The sequence below is a fragment of the Folsomia candida genome, unplaced genomic scaffold, assembly GCF_002217175.1.
Source record: "Folsomia candida strain VU population unplaced genomic scaffold, ASM221717v1 Fcan01_Sc009, whole genome shotgun sequence".
Classification (NCBI taxonomy): domain Eukaryota; kingdom Metazoa; phylum Arthropoda; class Collembola; order Entomobryomorpha; family Isotomidae; genus Folsomia; species Folsomia candida.
Genome location: NW_019091201.1, coordinates 107,314 through 120,584, shown reverse-complemented (window position 1 = coordinate 120,584; position 13,271 = coordinate 107,314). Strand labels below are relative to the sequence as shown.

The window sequence follows — 13,271 nt, the reverse complement described above, 5'->3', positions numbered from 1 at the left end:
AACTTAAAATATTTTGAAATTAAGTAAATATTTTTCTCTTTCCATTGTTCGATAAGATGCACCGTGAGATTTTCGAGCTTTTCAGGGAAGGGAGGTTGATGTACTCTTGCTACGCCATGCCCCAACTGAATTTGAGCAAGGCCCCGCTTTCCGGCTTTGCCTGCTGAGCTAAAGAAATGTAAACAAATAGACACAAAGAAGAAAAAAAGCTTATAAACAAAACTTAAAAGCTAGTATAATTTATTAAATTTATTATTCCCTTGTCTATTCAAATCGGAATGGTGTAGACGAAGAAAAAAGTTGAATTGAAGACGTCAACTGTCAAGTGTTTTTTGTGTCAACAATCGAAAGAAGACGAAGAACAAAGCAAATTGCTTTAAGCAATGCTGAAACTGCTATCCAAAGAGTTGAGGGATAAAGTGCGGTCAGGATGCACAATTGTCACCGTGGCACAATGTGTAGAGGAATTGGTAAATAAATTGCGCATAAAAATAAAATTCCTATAATATTTTATTTTGATGTTTGACATGCAGGTATTCAACTCTATTGACGCAGAAGCTACAAAAATTTATGTAGAAATAAATTTGAAAACTTTTAAAGTTGAGGTAAAGGATGATGGTTGCGGCTTATCTAAAACAGATTTAGAGTTGATTGGCAAACGGTAAGTATTTAGAAGAGCCTATTCGCAAATTCCATCCTCCCTACACTTGTATTTAAGATAGGTTTTCATGCAGGTATGTGACCAGCAAATTGGCAACGAAAGAAGACTTGCAACGCGTCAAAAACTATGGATATCGAGGAGAAGCCTTAGCCAGTATAATATCAGTATCAAAATCTGTAAGAATTGTCACCCGACCTCGCCGCGGTGATGTTGAATACATACGCTGGTTTCGACATGATCAATCTCCCGACACTGGGATTGAAGAGGTCAAAAATTCACCGAAACGACCACCGGGATTTACAATCACTGTAGAAGGTCTTTTGGAAACTCAACCCGTTCGACAAAAACGACTTGATGGGTCCTTCCAGCTGCAAGATGTGCAAACTACGTTGCAACACATTGCTTTAATCAATCCCACTATCAATATTGAACTAAGAAATGAGTCCAGTATATCACCACTTCTGACCTACAGTCCATGTTTTTCGCATGGGGATGCGTTTGACAAGCTGTACTCCACGAAGAAGATAGAAAGCTTCAGATTCGTCACTGAGAACCATCTACAAGATGGATTATTGTTTACAGCTACTATTGGACGGGAAATATATAGGCAAAAGTGCTACCAATTTGTCTTTGTTAATCGAAAATATGTCGAAAAACGTATGAAAATTCATAAAACAATGAACGACTTGTTAGCGCAAGTGTTGACCAGCAGTGACTCTCAGAAGGATAAGTCGTCGGATAAATCTTCATCATTTCCAGTATTTATTCTAAATATTTCGTGCTGCTTTGATAAATATTATCCACAAAGGGATTCAAAATTTGGGGTAGCGTTTTGGGATTGGGAATCATGTCTGAAAGGAGTTGGAGGACTAGTTCTCAAGTTTCAAAGTAGGGAATTTCCATTATCCAAACCTGTCGATGTAGGCCTTCCTCTATCATTAAGGAAGGATATTCAAGCTAGTCAACGGAAAAGTGACACAAACAATAAGCAAGCTGTGATAACAAAAAATACAACGTCTTGTGAGAAATCTTTTGGACACCACGACATTACTACTCACGACGTAAAAAATGCTGTTCATTCCAAACGTGTGTTTCGTGAAGAGTCACAAGAAACTTGTTCTCAGGAGGATTCCATAAATTTGAATGATGATGATGACAGTCAACCCCGTAAATTGAAATTAGGATCAAATAAAGACCTGGTGAACAGCGATGAAATTATGAGTACGACCTATTCTGACTTGGTTGATTCCCCAAGTAAGTTTGATGATCAGAAAGTGCTGCCTCCACGCAAGAAATCCACCGCAAAACACGTTACCGTTCGCCGATCACCACGGACAGGTCGAGAAAAACAACTTTCCACCAATGGAGCCCCAAGAAAAGATATTGTTGTTCGGAAAATACCACTGCCACCAATTAAATCAATTCTTAATAAAGATGTGTTTAGCAAGTTTCCTCAATGGGAAAACAAAATCGAATCACAAAATAATGCTATCAAAAGAAAAATTGGTGTGAATCGAACAGGTGCCACTAGTCACCTTCCTGAAAAAAGAGTAAAGTATTCCAGCCTAAAATACGAACCCCGTGGGGCGGCCAATAAAGTCCTAAACCTGGTATCAGCTCAAGCTCCCGATATTCCAAGTATTGAACCAGTAAGTAACTTCAACCTCTTTTTCTCAAGTAATCCAAAGTTCTTAGTGAAATGCTGTTTAAATTTTCACTTTACTTCCTCAGATATTACCAGGAGATGATTACCAATTTGATGACAACGAGAAAAACGGCAAAGACTGGACACTTAAGAGATTTATATCCGATTCTCAGAATTTTAACCAAAGTCATGAGCACGCCAGTTTGAAATCTCAAAGCTTTACTGAGCACCTCAGTAAAGGAGATGAGGACGAAGAACCGTATTCGAATAACTCAAGTTGTCCTCCACAATCGAAGCCCAGAGTTGAAGTAACTGAAGCGTCATTGACATCGCTTTCTCTCGTACCTGACAAATCTACCCCATGCAACATTGACGTTGTTGAAGAAGAAGATATTAACATTGATAACATGTTTGCTATACTAATTATCCAATCTGCTCGAGAATCCTCCTTTGGACTTGACACTGTAGCAGATATCGAAAGGGGGCTTCAGAGTGATTATTTCAACCAGGAGGAAACATCCATTAATGACCAGGACAACTCCAACAACTTTTCTACTCCATTACCGAAATTAGTTTATGCCCAGACTGACAATCTTTGATCTTTGGTGAAAATCGGTGCTCAGTTTGCCTCTCAACTCGCGGCAATCACCGTCAAACGATTCCAGACACATTTTATTTCCAAAATATTTTATCAGTATAAACTTTCTCCAATTTTAATTTAACAGTCACTGGATAACATTTTAATTACAGAGTAATATTACAAATTGTAATTTATAATTACAGAGTGTGACCATTTTAAACTTGTCAATTTGTCGTGCTGTATTATTACATATTATACAATACAATTAAACAAATAAACTTTGACATCATTTCATAAATTTAAAGTTTTGTGTTCATTATTGTGATTGTGAAATCTTTGATAAGAAAATGTCATCAATTTTGGATAAGTATTTGAGCCGTGATAAAAAGAAGAAGAGGAGGCCAAAGGATGGAGTGAAAGTGAGAAAGTTCAAGGGTGGAGGGTAAGAGTTTACAACAAGTTCTTAATTACTATTTATCTATGTGCTCATGTCACATCACATGTATGATTTACTCAATATAAACCATAATATTAATTAATATCAGGCTGAGAATAGTTGATGAAGATGGATTTGGACTCAGTGACCAGAAAATTGACATTTCAGACGATGATGAAACAGCAGAGGAACTTCCTCAAATCGCTGCAGTTGTGGATGAACGACCACGAGAAGCCCAACTTGTCGAAGAAATGAAACAAGGAAAGTGGAAGCAATTGGAAATCGTAGGTGTTAGGCGACACGATTCTTCTGGTTCCGATGATGATAATCAACACACGGTCGTATCAAAACGAAGACATGATTCTGATTATTCTGACAATTCTCCGCGACACGATTCAGATGGCGATATTTCTCCTCCACGACAAAGAAGGCGAAACGATTCAGATGGCGATATTTCTCCTCCGCGACAAAGACGGCGACACGATTCGGGTGATTTATCTCCGCCAAGACGGCAACACAGCCAAAATAATTCTAACAGAAGGCGGCATCAAGATGATGACCTGTCTCCTCCACGAAACTCGTCTCATGGTTCCTCAAGGGACTCTAATCGCGGATCTACTAGCAACTCTAATAATTCTCGCAGTAGACCCATTGCGCTTCCAGAAATTATTGAAGGCCCAAAAAATTCCTTACCTAGCACCACGTTAGATGGGAAGAAAGCTGGTTTGCAGAGGGCATCCGATTTAAGAAATGAAATGGTGGATTATAGAAAACGGGAGGATGAAATGTTTTCCAATGTAAGACTTCCACATAATTTATGACCATTTAGTATTTATTAAATGAATTAAAATTAACAATAGTTGGACGACGAAGTGTCTGGGCGAAACGCAGTAACTAAATTGAGGGATAGAAATACTGGTCGAGAAAGAGACTTGGCAGCAGAACTGGCAAAGAAGGAAGAAGAGGACAAAGTTGCTGCGGAAAAGAAACTATTATATCAAAAATGGGGGAAAGGGTAACAAAAACATAATACATGATTTCGATTATTATTGCTATTAGGAGTGTGTAATTTATTATAATCTTTGCACAATTTTGGTATACTTTAGACTGAAACAAGTTGAGGAGCAAGCTACCAGGGTGAACGAGGCTTTGCATGAAGTTTCAAAACCTTTGGCTCGATATGCAGATGACCAAGACTTGGACGAGTACCTCAAAAAGCAGGATCGAGATGGAGATCCCATGTTAAAATTTCTATCTTCGAAAAAGCGAGGAGGGGGTCATAACTCTGGTAATATAGATAATCAAATTAAGCGTAACTCATATTATGATTTTTTGTGTGAAAAATATTTTACTCCAATTTTAACTCTCATTAGGCAAACCTGCTTACCAAGGACCACCACCAATGCCAAATAGATTTGCAATACCTCCAGGTCATAGATGGGATGGAGTCGACAGGTCAGGTGGCTACGAAAAAGAATGGTTTTCAAGAATTAATGCCAAAAAAGCTTTAGAAGAAGAAGCTTACAAGTGGAGTGTTGAAGATTTGTAGTGTATTCAGACTAATGTTTTTGGTGTGGAGAATATTTTGCAACAAAAATAAATTATTATATTACTTAATAGTTATCGAAATTACTTAAACTTATATTTTAGCAGCAAGTGCATGTATTCCCTGATCTACAACATTTTTTACATGTCGACGCACAGTAACAGAAGTTACTGGCTCGACGAAATTTTGGTTCGTAAATTGCAGTATGAGTGTATTTAAGGGCTGGCTCTTCGTCCACGTCTATGAAATCTAACACTGCTGCATCACTTGGAACAACATCGCCAAGAATGAATATCAGCCCAAGTAGAATTACTGGAATTGTGAACAAAGTAATAGAATGCTTCGTCCTCATAATTAATGAAAATCTTCGAATGTTCAACTGAAAAAAATAGTGGTCAAGATTTTAAAATTTAAACTTAGTAGAACCGACTCTAAAATAAGCTGACCATAGATGAATCAAGCTTAAATATGCATCTCTAGCATGTGGAGAGTAATTACACAAATAATCCACTCATGACATTTTAATGACTTTCACGATAAATTTGAGATTTCTTTGCATGCGTGTTGTTTATAAAGATATAAATATTCAGAATATTTGATATTTTCGGGAAATTTTCCAACTTTTTTGCAATATTTTTAGCAAATTTCATCTTCATGAGTATGACTAGAATATTTATATGTAGATATGCTAAAAGACTAATTGTCAGAATATATAAACATCATGGTCAATTTAACAAATTTCAGGCTATTATATTACGCGTGATCGTGACCAAAATGGGAAATGGTACATAATTAAGAGATTACGTGGAAACTCTCCTCGTTTACATTCTTATCATCATATCGCAAATGTACTTACTCTTCACTCACTTGCGTAGCTTCCACCATACAAATTTTTTTTTTAAGAAGTCCTCTTCCAATCATGTTAATTTCCAAAAAGTCAACCCTCGAAATCTTATCGATATTCGTAATATTGTCAGTTTTACGTAAAGTCTGGTCATCTACAGAGAAAGTTTCATCTACGACTCGTCAGCCAAATGTCACCATTTATTTTCCAGAAGACATAGCAGACGTGGATTACAACAATAGTACATTTTCCATAATATCAAACTCTTACCCCGTATTTGATTTAATCTGCACTGCGCCTTATCCTATCGAATGGTTATTTCATTATGAGAAGGTGAAATAAATCTTATCATTATGTAGTATCTTTTACAATAATAAACAATTAAACAATACCTGTTCAGGATGACGATGGCACTTCAGAACAGCAAAAAGTAGCTTCTACAAAAAGAGTAGTGTCAAATTTTTCGGACCAGAGCACTTACAATTATGTGGCAAATATCAGCTTGCGATACAACGGAAAGATTTTTGTGTTTACAAATTTTTCATGCAAATCTGTCCAGAATGCAGATCTTCAAACCAACGTAATATTGCTTCCACAGGAGAGAAAGAATATTATCCTTATCAACATTACTTCCGAACCTGATCGTGCGTTTTACAGAGGAGTCACATATTTATGTGTATCTCTTTCCGTGAGTATTAACTAATGTACTCATTTTTTTAGAATTTCGAGATGAAGGACAATCAGTAATTAGTATGCCCAATGAAAAAGAGACATGCAAAGTGAAAGCATCCGTGTCAGACATGGAAGAATTGTCATCCTGTTGGAAATGTGAGAAAGCGGATGGGACAGATTTGGAATTGGATTTTATTGGATGTAACAATCCAATCGAATGTTCCAGTATCTATCAACGACATAATGTGGTAGGTCGTATTTGTTTATGGGTCACAGGAAATTCATTGAAATTCAACAATTGTGTCAAAGAAAGCCAATACTTTTTTAACAGGGCAAACGATGCTTTACTGCTCTGCCAAGTAGTGTCAACACTTCGTCCCGGTTTTGCAGACATATCGGAGCGCATGATTATAATCCAAAGACATTAGTCTGTAAAAATTATGGACCTGTCCTTACGAAACTATATTTTTTTGGCGTGCCTAAAGTTCCTGATAAAGCTCCAAAAATATGTAAGGGGACATTTGATAGCAGGTTTAATTAGATTTTTGCGTACGATTGGATCATTTATAGGGACGATTTTTTAATGCACAGATTTTGACTGGTTGGACGCAAACCAGCAGGAAATCATATATATTCACGATTTACCAAAAACCCTCTACTACGGACAGAACTTTACAGTAACGTGTGAAATGTCGAGGTACTATTTTTCTTATGGTTCTTGGTTTGGACTGCAATTTGGACATACCGTTTCCTTCTATCAAAGTAATATTTCATTCTAAACCTTAAAGTTCACGTCAATACATTTTCGTCTTTGACCGTATGAATTCCGAAAACCGATGATATTTTAGCTGAGAATACCATCCAAGACGAATCAAGAGGAAGTTTTATATCAAAATTACGTGTAAACTTAACAAATCCGGGTCCTTCCAAACTATATTGTTTTGCACCCGTTTGGAACTCGTCAGAGTGGATTAACACATCCGTTTCGTTGAATATTCATACTGGTGAGATATCGATCGATAAAGATACCAATTTGAATAAATGACAAATAATTAATAATTTGAGCGTAATTGTTGTAGGAAAATCACCAAAAGTTATAAAAATGTCTGCAGACAACGCCGAAAAGCAGTTCATAATTGGTCACAAAAACAGGTCACTAATCTGCGATTTTGTTGGTGAACCGAAACCTGAGGTTACTTGGGAGGGTCCTAAAACTGTAAATCATTATATTATTTATTTAGTTACGTATCAAAATACCATACTGCGTGCTGAATAACTAGTTTTCACCAATATGATCAGGGATTCTTGGACGATTTAGAAAATAACACGAGCATTTTGACATTTCCCGAAGTTACATATGCCTCTGCTGGGGAATATACATGCATTGTAAAATCGTTCTTGGGGGTGGACTCAAAGTCGTTTACAGTGGTTATCAGTGGTATTTATAGCAATATTATTAATGTACCAAGATTCCTAAACTTTTTAGCTTGTTTCCGTGGAGGAAATGTATTAGGATGTATACACAAATGGATGAACTAGGATTACATGGCCTTTCATGTAAAAAAAGTGCTGGCAGGCACTGTCGACATACACAATGTAACGATATTATAAAGAGAGCCTTAATTTCTGCAGACATACCAAGCATTAGGGAACCACTAGGTTGTAGTAGAATAGATGGCAAAAGACCGGATGGTCTAACATTAATACCATATAAACAGGGACGCTCTCTAATCTGGGACTTTACATGCACAGATACTTTTGCCCCTTCTTATATCTCACACACACTTAGACAAGCTGGCACTGCAGCCACATTAGCCGAAACTAAAAAACACAAACTTTACTCTGAACTTAAAACAAACTACATCTTTGTTCCGGTGGCCGTCGAGACATCAGGAGTATGGGGGATGGAAGGGTTGAAGTTCATCCAAGATGTTGGGAGGAGGATGAAGGATGTCACTGGACCAATGTCAACAACATTTCTCATTCAACGAATCAGTTTGGCAGTTCAACGCGGGAATGCGGCATCAATCATGGGAGCTGTTCCCAGTCAACGAGGATTAGAAGAATTTTTTTTTTAATCGTTGTGATATTTATTTTTTTTCCCACAAAATGGAAAATTATTTATTAACATAAACATTGATAAAGTATGAAATACACTTAGTTGGCTTGGGGAGTAGAGGAAAAACCCGATGTTGGTGGGTTGGGAAAACCTTTACTTGATCCGGATAGGCGTCCGAGATCACCATTCGGCCCCTTACAGGATTTTTGTAAATAAAACGACCTATCATTTAAAATATAAAATAATTCTTCTAATCCTCGTTGACTGGGGACAGCTCCCATGATTGATGCCGCATTCCCGCGTTGAACTGCCAAACTGATCCGTTGAATGAGAAATGTTGTTGACATTGGTCCAGTGACATCCTTCATCCTCCTCCCAACATCTTGGATGAACTTCAACCCTTCCATCCCCCATACTCCTGATGTCTCGACAGCCACCGGAACAAAGATATATTGTTTTTCAAGTTCATAGTAAAGTTTGTGTTTTTTGGTCTCGGTTAGTTTTGCTGCTGTGCCAGCATGTCTAAGTGTGTGAGAGAGATAAGAGGGGGCAAAAGTGTCTGTACATGTAAAGTCCCATATTAGTGAGCGTCCCTGTTTGTAAGGTATTAGTGTTAGACCATCCGGTCTTTTTCCATCTGTCCTACAACACCCTAATTAGAAGAATTATTTTATATTTTAAATGATAGGTCGTTTTATTTACAAAAATCCTGTAAGGGGCCGAATGGTGATATCTCGGACGCCTATCCGGATCAAGTAAAGGTTTTCCCAACCCACCAACATCGGGTTTTTCCTCTACTCCCCAAGCCAACTAAGTGTATTTCATAGTTTATGTTAATAAATCATTATTAGGATTATGTAATGTATCTTTGCATTACATAATCCTAATACATTCACTCCACGGAAACAAACTAAAACCTACTCCAAGCAACTTCGCGGGGCCTTTTAAGACGGCATTATTACATAAAAGCCAGACTCTAATGAACGATTGGCATATAATTTTTAGCCAGAACTAGGGCTTATGTAATCGACCTGTCCGTCTGTCTGTCTTTCCATAACTCTCGAAGGAGTAGGCTGATTTTTACCAAATTTGATACAGACATGCATCTGGGCAACGACCGAGTTCGAAGATGGGTATTAGTGTTTCTCACGGGTCGGGTTCTTGCAAATCCGAAACCCGAACCCGATACTACTGATCCGAAACTTGAGGGCAACCCGAACCCGAAGAACCCGAAACCCGTTTGCAAGGATCCGCCCGAACTGGCGGATCAAATCCGAAACCCGAACCCGAAAAACCGAATATATTTTAACTTTAAGGGGTGACTGGCTTTTTAGCCTAAAGGTTTCAAACAAACAATACTTCTGTAAATATGACCGAGGAATTATAATTAAGCACATTTCTGCATAAGTACATAACGCATTTTAAAATGTGAATCTTAATTCCTCGACCATAATAATGCAATCTCAAAAAATCCACCATGGATAATGGCTTTCCGTGACATTCAGAAATTTTTAAATCAGTTGAAAACTGAAAATGATTTTCAGTTTCAAGTTTCCAATATTAAAGTAAGCTCAAGCTAACTATTTAGCAAATTTTTGATAAAAAAATATATTTTATTTCAATATTCAAACCATAACACTAATTGAAGACACTTGTGAAAAGAAGTTACGACAATTAAAAATTTGAATTATTTAATGAATTACTGCAGCATAACCGTCGTAGCAAGTGTGGTTAACACTTTATTTTCTTTTTTAATGTTTTCGTATTCGTTGTGGCAAAAAGTTCTTGTTGGTTCGGGTTTCGGGTTCCGGGTTCTTAGTCGGAACCCGAACCCGACCCGAACCCGAAATTTTGGGCTCACATTTCTCGGACCCGAACCCGAACCCGAAAGTTTCGGGTTCTGAAATTTCGTATCCGAAGCAGGACCCAAACCCGATCCGAACCCGAAACCCGAAGTAAGAACCCGAACCCGTGAGAAACACTCGATCAAAAAACATTTAGACCAATGAGTGGTACCCTGGACACGATTATCACCTCGAAAGTATCCCTTGTTAGCTAACTTTTAATTTCAAGTTCTTTGATGAGAAGCCACTAATTGTAAGTATTACCGTGCCGGATTTCATGTTTTTAACGCAATTTCTAAAAATAGATATGGATCACCTCTCTCCCAAATTTCACTTCGATATGACGATTTTGAAAAATCAGTATGGGTCACCCCATAGGGTCCATCAAGATTAAAATTGTTCCAACCTAAATTCAGTTTTTTCTGTTACAATCCACTAGCAACCTTTGTTCCAAATTTCAACTACGTACTACAAATTTTAGAAATCCGTCGGGTCACCCTATCGGGTCTCCCAGGTTTAAAATTTCTGAAACTCCATTCCAATTTAAACGCTTTGAGGTCAGTCGCAATCTTCATACTAAAATTACTGAAAATTATTACTATAGATATTTTTCAAGCTACAAATATTTTACTTGCACTTAAATAATTTAACCTGCTCTAAAGGTTCTTGGTAGTTAAGGGCAATGCATTTGGATAGTAATGACCCCCACCGGCCAACTACTTGGCCGATCATGCCCATCTCCGAACTCATCCTTACTTTTGACCCGAAGATGAAGTGTGCAAAATTTCAAGTCGATAGCTTTTGTTTAAAGAGAGTTATCGTGCGCACAGACGGACGCACAGACGGACGGACAGACAGACATCTTGGTAAATCTATAAGGCCATCTTAAAAGGCCTAAAAAGTCTGGGAATCTTGTTAATGTACATATACAAAAACATAAATTATAATGTAAATATTTGCAGAGGAATCGCCTAAACTTATCAAAACGGTGATATCAGTTTCTGTCTCGGTTGCAATAATTGTCGCAATTACAGCTGCATACATTGTCTTTCGGTTATATCGCGTCATCAAGTATCAACGTGAAACTTTGCGACTACTTACTGAAGCTGAGATAAAGGAATTTGAAGATGGGAATCCAGAATTTTTATCGTCGAAAAATGTGTATTTCGATCGAAATGAGGTTATTGAAGCTCTACCTTATGATAAGCGATATGAAATTCCGCCACAAAATCTAGTATTCGGTATTTATGCATATTTACATACACGTCTGGCATATTCTTGAAATTATCAAATCAGTGAATAACGTATTTGATGATTAGATAAAGGAAACCTTCTGGGAAGTGGGAAATTTGGGAAAGTTTACAAGGGTAAAATTAAACGACGAAGTGTTCTCGCGAGTAATACGACAAATTCGCCAAAAACCTCGGAATCCTCGGATAATATTCAACCTGCAGAAGAGGAGCTTGCCTCCAATAATTCACAACTTAAGGACGCAGTTGTCGCAGTAAAAACCTGTGGAACTGATGTTGATGTCATGTATTTCAAAGCCTTGTTATCTGAAGTGAAAATCATGGCATTTATTGGACACCATAAAAATGTCGTTAGTCTAGTTGGAGCTTGTACACAAAAAATTCGAAATCGTGAAGTGTATATTGCTATCGAATTTTGTCCTATGGGTAATTTGGAGTCATTTCTGAAAAGGCACAAAGCATCATTTCAAAATAAGGTTCGATACGGAATAATCGTGGCTGATCCGGTGGGTACAAACGCGCCGATGGGTTCTGTAATGTGAGTTCATGAAATGTCCACGCTTTAACATTTTGATAATAGAAACAACTGAAGTAAAAAAAAATCATGGTTCGAAGATATGATAACATCCAAATTACGGATGTCTCGGACATTAAGCTGTCAACTGTAGACTTGATGAGATGGACTTATGATGTGGCGAGCGGGCTAGAATTTATTCACGACAAAAAAGTAATTCATGGAGATTTGGCGACAAGAAACATCTTGCTGAGTGAGGACCTCGTTGCAAAGATTTCGGATTTCGGACTATCCAGGCAGCTTGTTGAGTGCTCGAATTACGTTAAAAAGACTCAGGCAAAGCATTTATTACTTACATACAAAATAACGAAAATATTTTTACTTTTACATAATCTTATCTGAAATGCAGTGCCCTCTCCCCTGGAGGCATTTAGCTCCAGAGTGTCTCCAATATTTAGAATTCAGTTTAAAATCCGATATTTGGAGTCTTGCTGTAACTCTTTGGGAAATTTTTACTTTGTCCGAAATTCCATATTCTGGAAGGCTGTACAGCACCGATTTTATTCAGGAACTTCAACGAGGACTCCGATTAACCAAACCGATTTTTGCGACCAATGATTTGTAATACGTTATTAATTACATATATTTATTATCCATGTACATGCATACAAACATAAATATACCATGTATGTACATATTTGATAGGTACGAGTTTATGCTAAAATGTTGGACATATAAACCTGAAGATCGCATTGTGGGGCTTGAGGAACTTAAAATCATGTGTGCCAAATCGTTGATGCTTTTTGTAGAACATGGAACGGCGGAAGATAGCGTGAGCATTTTAAAATTGATTTGAATTTTTTGATGCAATATCTTATTTAATTACGGCCCACAGGAATATCTACAACTTTGTGATGAACAAGAGCGTTATGAAGATGCTCAGGGCTATCTAGTGCCCATTGCTCTTGAACAAGAACCATAATTTGTATGACATCCTAATGCCCAAGACTCACTGTAAATTTGCATGAAACTAAATTGCATGCAAACAAGCATGCAGATAAGTGTATGAAGAAAACTTTTTCTGTACAATTTATTTCTAGATTCATTCTACTACTGAAATGTGCATACAATAAACACAAGTTTTATCAGTACAACAGATCAAGTCTTAAACGCATGTGAGTTTGCCATTCCTATTCTCACGTTTAGCTCTGTAATGATTG

General features: G+C 37.4%; 3 protein-coding genes across 3 annotated transcripts; all 3 read left to right on the top strand.

The window, feature by feature from the left end:
* The first annotated feature begins 148 nt into the window (after positions 1-148).
* On the top strand, positions 149-3,190 carry LOC110854040 (DNA mismatch repair protein Mlh3-like). Its single transcript, XM_022102436.2, has 4 exons — positions 149-470; positions 534-661; positions 735-2,310; positions 2,393-3,190. Exons 1-4 carry the CDS (start codon positions 384-386, stop codon positions 2,903-2,905), a joined length of 2,304 nt encoding a protein of 767 aa, XP_021958128.1. The 5' UTR covers positions 149-383; the 3' UTR covers positions 2,906-3,190.
* A 2-nt stretch (positions 3,191-3,192) lies between these two features.
* Positions 3,193-4,939, top strand: LOC110853906 (BUD13 homolog). The gene is made up of 5 exons (XM_035855153.1): positions 3,193-3,328; positions 3,432-4,119; positions 4,183-4,337; positions 4,429-4,610; positions 4,696-4,939. The coding sequence occupies exons 1-5, from the start codon at positions 3,234-3,236 to the stop codon at positions 4,869-4,871; spliced, it is 1,296 nt and encodes a 431-aa protein (XP_035711046.1). The 5' UTR covers positions 3,193-3,233; the 3' UTR covers positions 4,872-4,939.
* Positions 4,940-5,787: 848 nt separating this feature from the next.
* Positions 5,788-13,207, top strand: LOC110853907 (vascular endothelial growth factor receptor kdr-like). Its single transcript, XM_022102261.2, has 14 exons — positions 5,788-6,045; positions 6,113-6,356; positions 6,433-6,632; positions 6,716-6,893; positions 6,976-7,146; positions 7,233-7,388; positions 7,464-7,600; positions 7,684-7,822; positions 11,250-11,528; positions 11,607-12,075; positions 12,153-12,387; positions 12,461-12,672; positions 12,757-12,883; positions 12,947-13,207. Exons 1-14 carry the CDS (start codon positions 5,788-5,790, stop codon positions 13,031-13,033), a joined length of 2,892 nt encoding a protein of 963 aa, XP_021957953.2. The 3' UTR covers positions 13,034-13,207.
* Positions 13,208-13,271: the final 64 nt, after the last annotated feature.

Coding starts and splice junctions, on each gene's coding strand:
- LOC110854040 (XM_022102436.2), top strand. CDS start 384: ATGCTGAAACTGCTATCCAAAGAGTTGAGGGATAAAGTGCGGTCAGGA. Junction 471..533: donor CACAATGTGTAGAGGAATTG/GTAAATAAATTG, acceptor TTTGACATGCAG/GTATTCAACTCTATTGACGC. Junction 2,311..2,392: donor ATATTCCAAGTATTGAACCA/GTAAGTAACTTC, acceptor TTACTTCCTCAG/ATATTACCAGGAGATGATTA.
- LOC110853907 (XM_022102261.2), top strand. CDS start 5,788: ATGTTAATTTCCAAAAAGTCAACCCTCGAAATCTTATCGATATTCGTA. Junction 7,389..7,463: donor TTCGTTGAATATTCATACTG/GTGAGATATCGA, acceptor TAATTGTTGTAG/GAAAATCACCAAAAGTTATA. Junction 12,076..12,152: donor GCGCCGATGGGTTCTGTAAT/GTGAGTTCATGA, acceptor CATGGTTCGAAG/ATATGATAACATCCAAATTA.
- LOC110853906 (XM_035855153.1), top strand. CDS start 3,234: ATGTCATCAATTTTGGATAAGTATTTGAGCCGTGATAAAAAGAAGAAG. Junction 3,329..3,431: donor AGAAAGTTCAAGGGTGGAGG/GTAAGAGTTTAC, acceptor AATTAATATCAG/GCTGAGAATAGTTGATGAAG. Junction 4,338..4,428: donor TATCAAAAATGGGGGAAAGG/GTAACAAAAACA, acceptor GGTATACTTTAG/ACTGAAACAAGTTGAGGAGC.